The 15,686-nt window shown below is 34.4% G+C and overlaps 1 protein-coding gene and 1 long non-coding RNA gene across 2 annotated transcripts; both read left to right on the forward strand.

The window, feature by feature from the left end:
• The first annotated feature begins 2,336 nt into the window (after window positions 1-2,336).
• Window positions 2,337-5,462, forward strand: LOC115995692. The gene is made up of 5 exons (XM_031234796.1): window positions 2,337-2,471; window positions 2,904-3,046; window positions 3,496-4,027; window positions 4,140-4,317; window positions 5,099-5,462. Exons 2-4 carry the CDS (start codon window positions 2,905-2,907, stop codon window positions 4,315-4,317), a joined length of 852 nt encoding a protein of 283 aa, XP_031090656.1. The 5' UTR covers window positions 2,337-2,471; window position 2,904; the 3' UTR covers window positions 5,099-5,462.
• A 1,499-nt stretch (window positions 5,463-6,961) lies between these two features.
• LOC115996393 lies at window positions 6,962-12,393 on the forward strand. Its single transcript, XR_004093606.1, has 3 exons — window positions 6,962-7,005; window positions 10,641-10,751; window positions 12,081-12,393. It is a non-coding gene; the product is annotated as an uncharacterized LOC115996393 (long non-coding RNA).
• Window positions 12,394-15,686: the final 3,293 nt, after the last annotated feature.

The raw sequence follows: 15,686 nt of genomic DNA on the forward strand, positions 1-15,686 counted from the left end.
ATTATGCGTAGTGCTTGACCATTGCCTAGATTTTAGTCAAATGTATTCTAAAATACAACATGTAATTAAAAGTTAGATTTTGCTTTTGTTTTGGTTTTTTTTTTTTTCTTTTTCATCGTATTGTGACATATTTTAGTTTATAGATTTAACAACATTTTCTTAATATGCTATAAGGAGAATGCATGATGAAACGTTTATATCGTTACTAGCTAGAACTCTCAAAATAGAGTTAACCTCAAGTTAACTCGTCCTGTCTCGTTAAAAAGAATATGACGGAATCTAATTTGTCAAACCCATATTAAAGACGGACTTTTTAACACATCTCGCGATCTCACCTAACTCGCGGGCTTGACAGGGCAGGCTAACACATTAGCCAACCTAATTAAATTTTTAAAAAATAGTAATTTATTTCCATTGTTCTAGAGCCCAATAATTATTTCATGAGCCACGTGGTCCACATAGCCAAATACAAAGTATATATTTTTAATATATATTATTAAAGGTATGACCACACAATAATTTGCGGCAAAATATGCTATGGACCCGGGTCCACATTCACAATGTTAGAACTCTATGCTCACAATTTTAGATCTCAATATACAAATTACATTACTCAATATTTACAATTTTTGAACTCTATATTCACAATTTTATTATATAGATTCGAAAAGAGTAAATACCCAAAATGGTCCATCGACTATAGGATAATTCACAAATTAGTCCTCGACTATTGATACGGAGGACCAAATTAGGTAAAATTTGAATAGTTGAGGATTTAATTGGATTCAATCAATAGTCGAGGACTAATTTGTGAATTATGCTATTGTCGATGGACCATTTTGGGCATTTACTCATTCAAAAATTGTGTTATATACTATTGAATATAGAGTTATAAAATTGTGAATATAAAGTTATGTAATTGTGAATGAAGGAGTTTATTTTTCTGATGAAGACAGTGGGAAAAGACAGTTGCTATTTTTGTTTATGTATTCTTGATTTATCCGCTAGGTCAGTCTGGTTGGTTCTTTGCGCTTAATTTTGGTGTAGCAGCTATATTTCGATCCATCCTCTTTTTTCAAGGGTTTCATAATTGGACATTGAACCCATTTCATATGATGGGAGTTGCCGGTGTATTGGGCGCAGCCTTGCTATGCGCTATTCATGGTGCTACCGTAGAAAATACGGAGTACTTTATTTGAAGACGGTGATGGTGCAAATACATTCCGCGCTTTTAATCCATCTCAATCTGAAGAAACTTATTCAATGGTTACTGCTAACAGCTTTTGGTCCCAAATCTTTGGGGTTGCTTTTTCCAATAAACGTTGGTTACATTTCTTTATGTTATTTGTACCAGTAACCGATTTTTTCAATCACTAGTTTAAATTTCCAGTGTTTAAGGCAGTTATTTGCGGCAAATATGCTATGAACCCGAGTCCACATTCACAATTTTAGAACTCTATGTTCACAATTTTAGATCTCAATATACAAAATTACGTTACTCAATATTCACAATTTTTTAAAATTTATATTCACAATTTTTTTTATATAGATTCAAAAGTTGTGTTATACTGTTGAATATAGAGTTATAAAATTGTGAATATAAAGTTATGTAATTGTGAATATAAATTTTTAAAATGAGTTAATTTCAACAATGGCCCTCCGACTATGTTGATTTTCCAAAATTAATCCTCGACTTTTATTTTAGACAATTTAGGTCACATGACTTTCAAATTCTTTCCAATGTTGGTCATTTCGTTAAATTTTGGTTAACTTGAGGTCAAATGAAGGGGTAAAATTGTCCATTCACCTATTTAGTGTATTATTACTTGTATTTTTCATGTCCTATACGCTGTATATATGAATATAATCTCCGTCGAAATCTCAATCGAAACCATACAATCTCAGTCGAAGTCTCTTCGACTAAGATTATATTCATATATATAGTGTATATGACAGGAGAAATACGAGTAATAATACACTAAACAGGTGAACATACAATTTTACCCCTTCATTTTACCTCAACTTAACCAAAATTTGACTAAAAGACCAGCATTGGAAAAAATTTAAAAGTCAAGGGACTTAAATTGTCCAAATTAAAAGTCAGGAAATAATTTTGAAAAATCAACATAATCGAAGGACAATTGCTGGAATTAACTCTTTTTAAAATTGTGAACATAAAATTATAAAATTATGAATATGGACCATGACATAACAACAGATAATTTGCCTTCCGGACCCTTCTCCAAATCCCAAGTCCCCATTTCGGCCCATTAACCCAAAAAACCTAATACCCTTTACGACTTTACCCATTTCCCCTAAAATGCCTAATTCTTAAACTCTAATTTCCCCTTCCCAAATTACAATTGCAATTTGCAAACTCAGAAGAGTACCTCGAGACGAGAGATCAGAGTCGGTCGTCTCCTTCGCAACTCCTCCACTCCAGTAGTCCAGTCGGCAGTCTCCAGACTCCAGTACAGATAAATAAATTTATTTTCCTGCCTTTTAATTTCATTTATTTTGTTTAATTATTGATGATCTGATCTATGTTAAATACTTGGATTGCTCGAGTGTTAAAACTTTATTATGCATATATCGTATATACTGCCAGTGTATGTGTATCCAATATATATTAAATGCGGCGGGGGAAGGGTGTCCCGTCCACGAAAATTTTCCCGATGGCCCAATATTAAGCTACGGTATTATAAATGAATTGAGGAATATAATGCACTGGCAGTTAGTGATGAAGACGAAATTCTTTTTGGTAGTGTGTCTTTACTGTGTTTAGAGTTGCCAATTTGGAGATCTGCTTCTTTTACAAATTCTACTGTGTTTATATGTGTTATTAGTTTTGATCTAATTATTTTTGTATAATTATGCATCTATGTGTTTTTTTTTTCTTCCAGGATGGCGGAAATCTCAGAATTCAAATATGCTTATTTCATTTCCGGAGTAGAAATAATTCGGATTAAAATCCCTATGACATCTAATAGTTTTAAACACGAAGTCGAGCTTGTGTTCTCTAATCCATCTCAACCTCTTCCAAGAGGTATGGGACTCTTTAGCCACAATCACATTGTATATATGGTTGGGGGCTACTTTCACAAAAGGGATGTGTGCGTGGACAGACCTAAGGTTGTGGATGTGGATGGACTTCAATATTTCGATCTTGTTTATATGTTTGATCCAACCAAGTTTGAAGAAATTCCGCTTGAAAATATTAAACCACTTCAGAACTTAAACTGTGATTGCATGATGTATCCTAACGTCATTCGAGCTGAGGATCGGATTTACCTGTTGTCACTGCCTGATTATTTTGGTCATAATTTTGACATGATTGGACACGCCTTCCATTTTCAATACTTTGATCCAAACAAGAATTTGTTTAAAACCCTGCCACCCCACCCGTCCTACGTGATTATAATTTAATGAACATGGTTAGTCTTGATGCACGGTGTCATTTTTTCCTTAGAGGTTATATATATGTGTTTATTACAGACGCCAAGACTTGTTTTCAAACATCTAAGTTCAACACCATAAATTCAGATTCAGAATGGGAGGATTGCAAGTCCATGGTGGACAAATTTAAAGAGAAAAATATTCCTTTTCCCTTCTTACATGTTGGCGATATGGGGATTTCGAATGAATTGGCTGATAACACTTGGATTCTAGTCGCCCTTAATGGTGGTGTTCTGCCCATTGCATATAATGTTCACCTTAGTGATAAGGGTGATATTGATCCTATATCTCATAGGGTTCTGGCTGAACTTCATACTTCGGATGTTCATAAGTATGGCTTAGAAAATGATTGGAAACAATTAGCTGATATGGGAGGTGGAAGGTTTTGTGTGATGTGCTGTGCTTTAGATGAAGATTTTTTGATATACGGCTTCGAAATTGATTTTGAACTTGAATGGACCATTCAAAGTGATAAAACTAAAGTGAGTTCGTCATCTATTATTTTCAAAATGGAATTCGATCATAATTACCCCATCCCTTTGAAGAGTCAACTTACCGGTTTCTGTATAGCGTAAGTACACCCCACACCCCACATTCATTCTTCTCATTCATGCTTCTACTTGTGTGAAAAAGCTTATAATTCATTCTTTTGATGTCCTAATTGTTTGTATATTTATTGCCAGCTCTGCTCCGCCTCCTCTTGCATCTCCTAGCTCTGCTCCTCCTCCTCTTGTATCTCCCGACAGTGAAGACCAAGACAAGAATGATAGGAAGAGTAAGAGAAAATGGGGGAGTGGATTGTTTGTATATTTACTTCCAACTATGTCAGCTCTGCTCCTCCACCTCATCTGGGGCCGCTGAGTAAGTTTTCTTCTTCTTCTTCTTCTTCTTGCGCTTGTCAACTTTGCCAATTCTCTTTAATGCAACTTGGAAAAACTTTAAAATTTTCATTTGTATGTTTTATTTGCTTAATATAGTAATCAACAGTTTTAATTTATTGGGAACAAAGGGTATGCTTCTTATTTCTTACTGAATGTGAAGTGTTCAAACATTGATAAATGTGTTTCATTCTTTCTTATCTGGCTTAGTTGTTCTTGATGTCTTATACATTATATGTATACATATGTACGTAATGTGGTAAATTATAAAGGAAAACTAGCTTTAGCTACACAAAGTTTGCAATATATATCTAGTGCACATCAAGTAGTGTGTGTATACAAAATGTTTGAATGGAAAGAAGAAGATTACCTTGAAAACTGCTTTCTTGTTTCCTGGAATTCTTTTTGCTGTCTTCTTTGTACTGAATGCTCTGATCTTGGGGGAGCAATCTTCTGGAGCTGTTCCATTTGGAACTATGTTTGGTTACGGTTTGGTATCTCAGTTCCATTAGTGTTTGTAGGCAGTTATTTAGGTTATAAAAATTCAGCTATGGAAGACCCTGTAAAGACGAATAAGATCACATGAAACCTGCCTTTTCGATCTATTCTTTCTTTTTGGGGTGTTTTCATTGAGCTGTTTTTCATCTTGAAATCCATATGGCTGAACCAGTTAGTTTTGCTACATCTTTGGTTTGGTTTTCATAGTTTTCCTGATCTTGTTGATCACATGCGCAGAGTTAACTGTTGTGCTCTGCTAATTGCAGGCTTGCAGTGTGGTGGAGGGCCTATCTGACTGCCGGTCCCTTAGTTGTATACTCACCAAGTTGGAAATTACAAAGCTGGTCTCAGGCATGTTATATTTCGGCTACATGTTGATTGAGTCATATGCCTTGTTTGTTTAAACCGGGACAATTGGCTTTTATGCATGCATGCTTGCTTCTGGTTTGTTTGTAAGATATACTCTGTCTGTGAAGATTGACTGATGGCACAAAGTACGTACTCAATTACTAGTGATGAAGTTGATTGATAAGCATTTTCTTGTCTTAGGATTTGTGAACTTGTGGATTAATATATGGAACATGCATGCTCTGATCTTGGTTATGAATATTTTAGATTCCATTTCTTTAACTACTTCCTTTAAACATAAAAAGGATACTTTTTAGTTTCTGTTGATACTCAATCATGGTTGAAGCAACATTTTGATAAAAGTCCAGTTTAAGATTCAGACTATGATATCCTTAATAGTAAACTTCCCCGCTCCTTCCGGGGATTTGGAAGGCACGGGAGCTTGCCTAGGGGAATCATCACTTGAGGGAATTGATGGCCCAGGGAGAATCATCACTTGAGGGAATTGATTCGGGTTCTTCCAAAATTCATCCCACTTGAGCTACCCGATTGTGTTACAGATTAAAAGAAAAATATGTCAATCTTAATATGACAAAGTCTTTTTGGCCATTTACATAATATTCTTCCTTCTATAAAATGTTTTAGTTGAGATCAAGTTTATTGTCAACTGCAACAATCTGTCAGCATTTTTTTTTTAAGAAAAAGAAGACTAATTGGAAATAACTTACCAAAAAAATCATATCAAATTGGGGCCCACTCCTTTTAAAAAATAAATAAAACAAAAAAAATTAACAAGTAGTCAAAAAAAAAAAAAATTAACAATTTTCGTCAAATGATATTAAAAATGACATTTCTCATTTACTTAATATTACCATTAATATTCATCAGTCTTTTTTGTCAATTTAACATTTAAAAAGAAATCTTTAATTAGTAAAATAAAATAAGAAATGATGAGTTTTTTTTTAAAACTACAATCTAATCTATATGTTTAACATAATTATATCAATATCTTTAATGGGGATGTGACTTTTCGTTTGAAACAAAAACAATAATGTTATCAAATTACAAAATATTTAAGCCCTGTTTGGTAAAATAATTAACCTATCTGTCAATTTTGACTTACTAGTGTTTTACCCGTGCAATGCACGGAATGAAAAGTATAAAACTAAATGTTATAATTAAATCAGCTCTCGATATGTATGTAGATGTCTTCAATGTTATATGATTATAATGATTTGTTTTTGTATATAAGGATGTTAATAAAATACTGATGTGATACCCCGAAATTTTAAACCCAAAATTCATTGTGATCGTAGCATCGCAAAATTTCGCGGTGTATCGAACCTAGCCCAATTTGGAGCTTTTGACTGAAATAAATTTTTAGTTTCGGAAATTATTCTATCTGGATTATTTTCCACCGAAACCTTATTTGTTTGAACCACAACTGATAAGTTGGAAGATATTTTATTATTTTATTATTTTTTTTCCAAGCTTATCACATAATATTGGGATCAATATAAAAGCAATTTCCCATTTCTTCAATTCTTCATTCCCATTTCGTGAGGAGAGAGAGAGATGATTCCATTTCCATCTTCTTCACAAAGCTTCAATTTCCATGGCAAATTCCTTCACATCTCTCAATTTTATTCGGTAAATCTTCGTTTTTATTCGGTAAATAGTTCTATTTTCCTTCCTAGAGCATGGATTTGAGATTAATTTCTTGAAATCTCTTGTTATGGTGTTGATTGTGATCTTAGGATTTTAAGGTGAAATTTGGGAAAATCAACTCCAAAAGTCTTCTATGAGGACTAGTAACCCGGTGGAGGTAAGGAATCCCTTTATTTGGTTGAGGTTATTTGAAACTAGATAATTGATAGCTACGTTGTGAATTGTGGTTGATTGGTGTACATGAAATCTATGTGTTATGTGAAAATTATGTGTTTAACTTGAGGAACTCTTAGATGGTTCAAGAAATTACTCTTTGAATTTTTGGTAGTTTTTGTGTACATGTTCATAGCTAATATATGCATGTACATATTATATTTATGTCCATATAAGCTTATACTTGTGAAAATATTGAAAATCAAGATAGATTTCTGGCAGTAACTTCCGAGATTTATTGGGAAAAATTGGTGAGGTATTTTGATCCTATTTTCTTCAGATATGTAGTTCAATAAGTGTAGAACCTGCATATAAAATTTCATAATGATCGGAGTAGTATAAGTATGGTTTTCGAATTTTTTTCCAAAACTGGTCCAGAGAGAAAAATTCTGGACAGCACACTGTCAAGGGCAAAAATGGAATTTTCTGTGTTTATTCGCGGATCAAAATGATCAAAACTTTTTATGGACATCAAGTACTATGAGTTGGGGTTCTACCATAAAAATTTCAAGTGAAAAAGAGTTCGGGAATTATTTTTACCGGCTCAATCTTTCGGACTGCGCCAAGCTGAAAATTTCTGGCAGAGTGGGCGGACGCGACCTCGGACGCGCGTCCACTGCTCGTCCGTCGGCGTCCAGGGGTGCGAAAGTGAGATTAAATGTGGTTGTTTGGTGTAGGCTTTGATTATTATTGTTGATGTTTAGTTGATGGGGTTGTAATGATCTTAAGAGATTATTATGACTATGAATATGATGATGAGAGTTGAGATCTCTCTATTTTGGTATATAGGTTACTATGAGAAGGATGATGATGATGTTATAGTGTGTTGATACGTAGGTTATGAAATGGTGATGAAGTTAACATAAAGATATCATTGTGATATGTATTGAGGGAAAGTGTTATATGGAAATATTGAGATAAAGATTGTATATGATGACTCTTGAGGAAATAATTGTTGGATAATTATGGACTATGGTTAGGCAATGACCTTACCTATTAGAATTTATATATATTTGGATGTACGATATCCTCAAGTTATGATCTAATGGTGTTGATCATAGTGGAAGTTGTTGAGGACGATAGTTAAGAATGTTGATCGATTTTAAGTATGAGATGGACATATGAAGTGTATCCAAAAATGTTTATGAAAACTTACGTTGAAAAACGTATGCTATTTTGATATAAAGGTTGTCAAAACCTTATTATTTTTGAGGAAAATATCTCACTTGATTGTTGAGAAAAGTCTTTTGAAAATCCTTCAGGGGCTAATGAAGTAGCCAATTTCAAGTATTGGACTCATTTGTGAATTATGTCCAAAAGAAAGGATTTAAGAAAGAAAACTGAAGGAAGGATCATGTTTTCAAACCCTTAGTTTCTAAAGTGAGTTGAGGAGGACCTTGATTGACCCACGGGTGGCTGTAAGTGCCCTTGCCCAGTGGTCGTTATGTCGTTATGTTGTTGTAGCCTATGGGATAAAGAACTTAAAGTGCCTTTCCCGTATGGTGGTTATGTCTATGATCATTCATGTTGTGGGCGAAGTCTATTCGTCGTTATGTCGTATTGTATGATTCGTTCATACTGAAGGGAATTAAGAGAATACTCCATAAGGCCTCACGCTTACTGTATGAAACTAAGGAAGTTTTAAAGATGAGAAAAGAGTTACTCTGTAACGTCTTTGAGAAAGTAATGAATTTTGTCTCACGAGACGAGTGGATTTTGATTCACTAAATGATATACTATTTCCAAATTATTATGTTTTCAAACCTTTGTCTACTTTTAAGTGACATTGGATTTCCTTACTTAGCCGTCGCGCTAACTGCACTTCAATGTGTTTCTTATCAGTTGCAGATTAGTGTGGGCCCCTGTAGCCGATGAGCTCGGAATAGAAGGGAAGTGCAGGTTGAAGTTTACTCTATCTTAGAATAGATACTCTGGAAGAATGACTTCCTTATGTATAAGTTTGATATTGATGTTGTGTTTCGATGTTGTATGTTGATGTTGATGTTGTAAGGTTAGCCTTAGCACTTAGAGTTGAGTTTTATCAAAGAGGTGATAGAATTCACTCTAGGTGTGGCGGTGACACCCGGTTTTCTGCTGATAAGATGTAAGCTCCCGCAGCGTTTGTTACGGATTTTGTACTAGAATGTTAGTGTTGAAAATCGGGGTGTTACAACTGAAAGGTTGAAATTGTTATAATAGACTTTTCAATATACGATTATATTGAGAATAATTGTGTTCGAAAAAAAAATATTTGAATCATTGTTTCAAATTAAAATATTTAATTGGTATTAACTTTCTACATATAAATTTAAATTACAAATTATTGAAAACTTCTTTCTAAACAACATTAGTTGTTTGCTTACAACAATATTTTAAATTACTACAAAGTAAAATCTTTAGCCCAGTTGAATTTCTCACTCTTGAAGCATCAACATACACAATTGATCAGATTTGCATCTGAAATAAGAACAATATAATTAGATCTCATATACGATTTGTGTATAATACGTAATTCATAAAAAAAAAAAATACTAACGGTTGCTTAACATAGTCAAAGGCGTGGCAAGCGATTTTTGAAATACACCATATATGAGTAAATGACTTGATCCACTATTTTTCAGTGTAGTAGACAAATTTTCTACCAAGAAAAATAAAAGTAGTATAGTAGCTAAATTCTAACTTCAATAAAGTTTCAAAATTTTAAAATTGAAATTGGTTATGGAATATGTAAATAAATAAACATATAAAAATTTAATATTAAAATTAGGGCCACACTTGTGTGAGACCGTCTCACGGATCCTTATTCGTGAGACGGGTCGGGTCGGGTCAAAACACCATGCAAATGTCATACTTTTATGTGCAAATGTCATACTTATATGCTCAAATATAACACTAATCAAAAATACAATTTTTGTTACTTATAAGAGAAAAAGTAATACATTTTTCATAATAAGTAATGTTGACAAGTGCCCCTTACTTATAAGGCCAAATATAATACTTTTGAGGAAAAATATAATACTTTTAAATCGAAATGTAAAAGTATTGTATTTTCCCTTAAAAGTATCACATTTACCCTTATAAGTAACAAAAATTTTATTCCTGATTAGTATTACATTTGAGCATATAAGTGTGACATTTGTGCATATAAGTGTTACATTTGCATCTTGACCCAACCCGACCCGATCCGTCTCATGGTGAGACGGTCTCACACAAATTTTTGCCTTAAAATTAAATACAGATCCTATAATTATGCGCAAATATAATATGTTTATACATTTATGATTATAATACACATATGATAATTGTTTTAAAATCTTTTATATATATATATATATATATATATATATATATATATAGGATTTGGATCCAGTGAGATCACCTTATCTGCACGAGATTGTGAGATCAGATCTTAATCGTTCTTTAATTTTGCTCAAGGGTTCAGATTTATTTTGATTTGTTTTTAATTTAAGTACTGATTTTAATTTATTAAGGGGTTTTTTAGTAACTTGGGTAGCTATGTGCATTATTATTTTTATTTTTAGCGATATTCTAACTCTTCCCTCTTTCATTCACGATCAGAGTCTCTCTCTCCTTCCGTCTCTCACTCTCCGTCTGTCTCTCTCTCCATAGCCGGCTTCTCGCTCCGGCGGTCTAAGAGGCTGAAGGCAACATCGTCAGATGCTGTGCAAGGTAAGTTTTTCTTTCCGTTTTCTAAATTGGTTCTGAGTTGCGTAGTTTAATGCGATATTGTTAGGGCTTTATTTTTGGGTCTATTGTTACCGGCGTGTGAGTTTGTTTGTTGGGGTTGGCGTTTTGTTTTTTTGGATAGGTTTTCCGGCGAGATAGGGGGTGGTTGGGGTTTGGGTCTGGGTGCAGTCTGATGAGATTAGGGCTTTTTTCAGTCTAGATATTAGGTGGCATTGCATTTGGTTCATTGGTAAAGAATAATATCGAGGTCTGTGCGTGTTGGTTTGGAGTTGATCTCTAGGTCTTCAAGAACTTCAAGGTCTTTTCGCTCTCCATTTGTGAGGGCTTCACTACTGATGGCGTTGCTGCCATTGCCGCCAATTGCAGGTCAAATTTCTATTGCAATACCTTCTGGGTTGGACAGGGGTAATTGATGAAAAATGGTGAAAATATTTGAATCTTTGGGTTTGATTTCTGAGTGTTTAGTCTGTGGTAGAGGGGAGAACAAAGATTGAAACTTCTGTGCCATTTATGACTTTCTTATTCAATGCCTTGAGTTTAAGAAATTTATTCACTCTTATAGCTTTGGTTTTTATCAGCTTCTCCTTTAATTCTGCACGCTTGCTCTTTGGAGCTACTGGAAATTGGAAAATGTAGAAGGGACTATGAAGGATTAAGCTTTTATTTGGCAAAACAATTTAGGGGGTCACTAATATGTTCTTCTATTGCGATTGTATCTCACTTTTTCACATAGAAATTCAGTACCTTATTTGTTTTAAGAATTGCTAGCCAGAATTTCAGATGCACTGTGCCTATGGATTAGTACAGGGCTTAGGCTATTGATTTTAGCCAAGAGAAGAAAATTAAGATGAAAGAATAAGCAACAAAATGCAGTCCCCTCACCCCAAGCTCCCAGCAACTCTTATACAGTAAAAGACTGTATTGTAAAGAACAATACCAAGGTCTGTGTGTGTCGGTTTGTAGTCTGTGCGTGTCGGTTTGTAGTCTGTGCGAGTTTCATTTGGTCCATTTTTTAGATTTGTATACCCTCTGTGCGTGTTGGTTTGTAGTCTATGCGAGTTCCATTTCAACTGTCATATTTGTCAACAATTAGTGCTTTTTCACTCTAGATATTAGGATTTTATACCCTCTACATTTTAGGTGACATTCCATTTGGTTCATTTTTTATAGAATAATAACGACGTGTGTGCGTGTGTCATATGCAGTCTGTGCAACCTCAATTACAGAACAGTATGTGCATTGGGTTTAACACCCGTGTGTGCATTGTCGACGCTGATTTGTTTTTAGTCTTGAATGGTATGTGTGTTTCAGATGGTGCTTATGTGTGTGCAACCAACAATGGTGGGGATGACCAAAATGTAGTTCAAGATAGTACGGCCAGTGAAGATTTTAGCTAGGAACATGGACTTTGCAGTGGGAGTTGCAGCACATGTTCGGTGACAACCAATTTTAGTCTCACAAGATCCTTTTTTTTTTCTTTACATAACTTTTACCAATTAAAGTATGGTTAGCGTTTCTTGGCTTAGTAGTGACTAGGGTGCATTTTGTAAGGAATGCATTATATCATTCGACAATTTTTGATGAGTTTATTACAGATTTTTGTTTTGCACGCATTGTGCACGCACCTTATTGCATTCAGTACTTCGCATTTTTTTAACAGCGCCCACACACAGTTCCCAGAATTTTGCACACGCTAACACTCACGCACGCACACACACACCAGGTCCTGCATTTGTTGAAGAGAAAATCATTTAATCAGTAACTTGCACACGTCGTCTTAAAGACATGCACACTACTACAATGTCATATTTTGGGCTTTTTCACACGCTAAACCCATTAACGCATACACCTACAAACTCCATGCACGCACAACAAATTGCATTCAGTACTTCGCATTTTTTTAACAACGCCCACGCACACAGTTCCCAGAATTTTGCACACGCTAACGCTCACGCATGCACACACCGTCTTAAAGAAATGCACATTACTACAATGTCAAAATTGTGGTTTAACACCCGCTAAACCCATTAACGCACACACCTACAAACCAAATCTCAAAATCACTCATGCTTAACTCCATGAGCGCACAAAAAATTGCATTCCGTATTATGCATTTTAATAACAATGCCCAATCACACATTACCCAGCGGTTTGCACACGCTAGCAATCACGGACGCACACACCGTCGAGTAAACGCACCCACCGTTCCCAATAAACGCTAACTGCATGGACAACCCAACATCTAACCAAAAACACGCCCAACTACACACACGCACACATTACTAAGATTTATGCACACGCCCGTCATCACTATCGCACACACCTACGTAAATCAGAACAATTTAAAATAATTACTCTAATCAAAACATTCCAAACCATTTTCTGCACACACCTATGAATATCAACAAAAATGAAAAAAAGCTGCAATACACATAACATGCGAAACCCATTAATTTATTTTGCTTTCATAGACAAAAATAACGCACCACCCAATCAAAACGCACACTAGTTCAAATAACAAGCATGGGTATATGCACACGCCTAACGCCAATGATGCACACACCTTCGAACCACAAGACCACATACACATGTACCCCATTATATATAAAATTTAATTGACAAACAAAACATCCCTAATCCTTAATTTCCTTATCACTAATTTTTCACGCACTTGCAAAGTAAAGGGGGTGGGTGGGGGGGGGGGGGTTGCAGACGGTAACTCCATAGACAACCCAACTTCTAACCAAAAATAATGACAAACACGCCTAACTCCATGATCGCTAACAATTATAGATTAAGTCTTTCGCACACGCCCAACTACACATACGCACATGTAACTCAGATTTATGCACACGCTCGTCATCACTATCGCAGGCACCTACGTACATAACAATTTAATATAATTGCTCTAATCAAAACGTTCTAAACCCTTTTCTGCACACACTTATGAATATCAACAAAAGGGGGAAGAAAAAAAAAACTACAATACACATAACATGCGAAACCCATTTATTTTGCTTTCATAGACAAAAATGACGCGCTACCCAATCAAAACGCATACTAGTTCAAATAAACAAGCACAGGTATATGCACACGCCTAACACCAATGACACACACACCTTCGAACCAAAGGAAAATTAAAAGTTCAAAAAATTCTTATGGTAATGTTTTTTGCCATTAACGAAACATATATGATTTCTTCTGTTTTTCCTTATTGTTCTTTTGTTAACATCTTACAAAAAATTACAAAAATATATTATGTGATACCATGATTAGGTTTACTTAATATATGGAAATTATTACATTTCATTTATTTCCATTACAAAAGATCATAATCAAATTACAATTCTATCCTTTTCAATTAATTTTGTCCTAATATAATTTATATTTTAATATCAATCCTAACCATTCATTCCAAATTTATAAATGGTTGAGATGGGATCTCATGATCTCATCTAATAGAGTGATCTCATAGGATCCAGCCCCTATATATATATCATAATCATAATCACTATTATTATTATTATTATTATATAGAATTAATTTCACCAGATGTCCTTTGTCTTTTGTGGCAATTTTAAATTTAATCTCAAACTATCGTTTTTTTCATTTAACATCCCATACTATTTTTTTAATACATTTTTAGTCCTTTTCATGATTTTTCTTATTTTTAGTAAGGCATTTTTGTCTCTTCATATTTTTCTTTTGTTATTTTTTCGGTTTCAACAACCGATTTAATTGGTTTATAACTTTACTAAAAACCGGTTGAAAATTATGGTTACTAAAAATAAGAGGTTACCTATAGAAAAATTTGTTATTATTCCATTCCTCATGGAATAACATAACATTCCATTCCTTACCTATTCCCTCAAAATTCATATTGTATTTCTTACCTATTCCCTCAAAATTCATTCCGTGAACTAAACATATTGTAAGAGATTAATTACTTTTTGATCTATAGTTAAATGACTTATTTGACTACTTTAGTGCTATTATATAAAAGATAAAAATCTTAATCAGTACCAAACTTTTGTGTAGTCAATGTCAAAAAAACTTGAAATATCGAGTTTAATTAATATGTAGCCCGCAGCCACATGCTAGATTGCTTGGGCGGGGCCAATCCATCCATTTTTCTATGGATATGATTGGACTTCATCAATACCTAAATACCTAGCAACGTAGCAAGAAATAGACAACCATACCCTAATCCCCATTGGAAATTATAACGTCTAATCCACGCAATCGTTATACTGTAGACCCTAGTCCTATACTACGTTATTTTAAATTTTAAATTTTAATTTTGATGACAGTCGTTTGTTGTGCAGTTCACGTTATAAGGTGTATTTTTTAATACTGTAAAATATGAATATGTGTTTTGTATTATGTGTTTCTGTGTCTCATGTTATGTAAATTTGTACCTAAGCGTATAAATTCTGTGTTGGAAAAATAGCACTAAAATGACATTTTAGTGGCCATTTTATGGTACAATTTAAAGTGGGGTCCACAACCTATTTGGGTCGGGTCAATGTGGATTCAGGTTCTTCGTAGTGAGACGAAGAGATCCATATATTGTACGCTCAAAATGGATAATGGGTGAATGATAAATTGGTTCTCAAAGTAGACCCATTGGAGATGGAATTTGAAGTGGGGAAAAGCTTATGTATCTTGGTCCCACATTGGTTGGGAAGGAAGATTTGCCCCACTATAAAAGTATAAATACAAGAGGCTTGCTAATTGACTTGTATGGCATAGAGGTTCTCGCGCGCAGGGGGGATGCAAATCAAATTCCAAACTGAGCCTGAAAAGGCTTGACTCGTGTACGCGGGCACGAATGTCGTCTGGAAAAGTGGCTGGCCTTGCGGGCTAAGTTATGCCATATTTTCGAACAAGTTTTCCATCTCAGAACCACATGAGATC

The sequence above is a fragment of the Ipomoea triloba genome, chromosome 11 (genome assembly GCF_003576645.1).
Source record: "Ipomoea triloba cultivar NCNSP0323 chromosome 11, ASM357664v1".
Taxonomy (NCBI): Eukaryota; Viridiplantae; Streptophyta; class Magnoliopsida; order Solanales; family Convolvulaceae; genus Ipomoea; species Ipomoea triloba.

What these genes read in the sequence shown, in the direction of transcription:
- LOC115995692 (XM_031234796.1), top strand. Translation starts at nt 2,905, where the DNA reads ATGGCGGAAATCTCAGAATTCAAATATGCTTATTTCATTTCCGGAGTA. An exon ending in ATCTCAACCTCTTCCAAGAG is followed by an intron (nt 3,047 to 3,495) that starts GTATGGGACTCT and finishes TGTTTATTACAG; the next exon opens with ACGCCAAGACTTGTTTTCAA. An exon ending in CTTACCGGTTTCTGTATAGC is followed by an intron (nt 4,028 to 4,139) that starts GTAAGTACACCC and finishes ATTTATTGCCAG; the next exon opens with CTCTGCTCCGCCTCCTCTTG.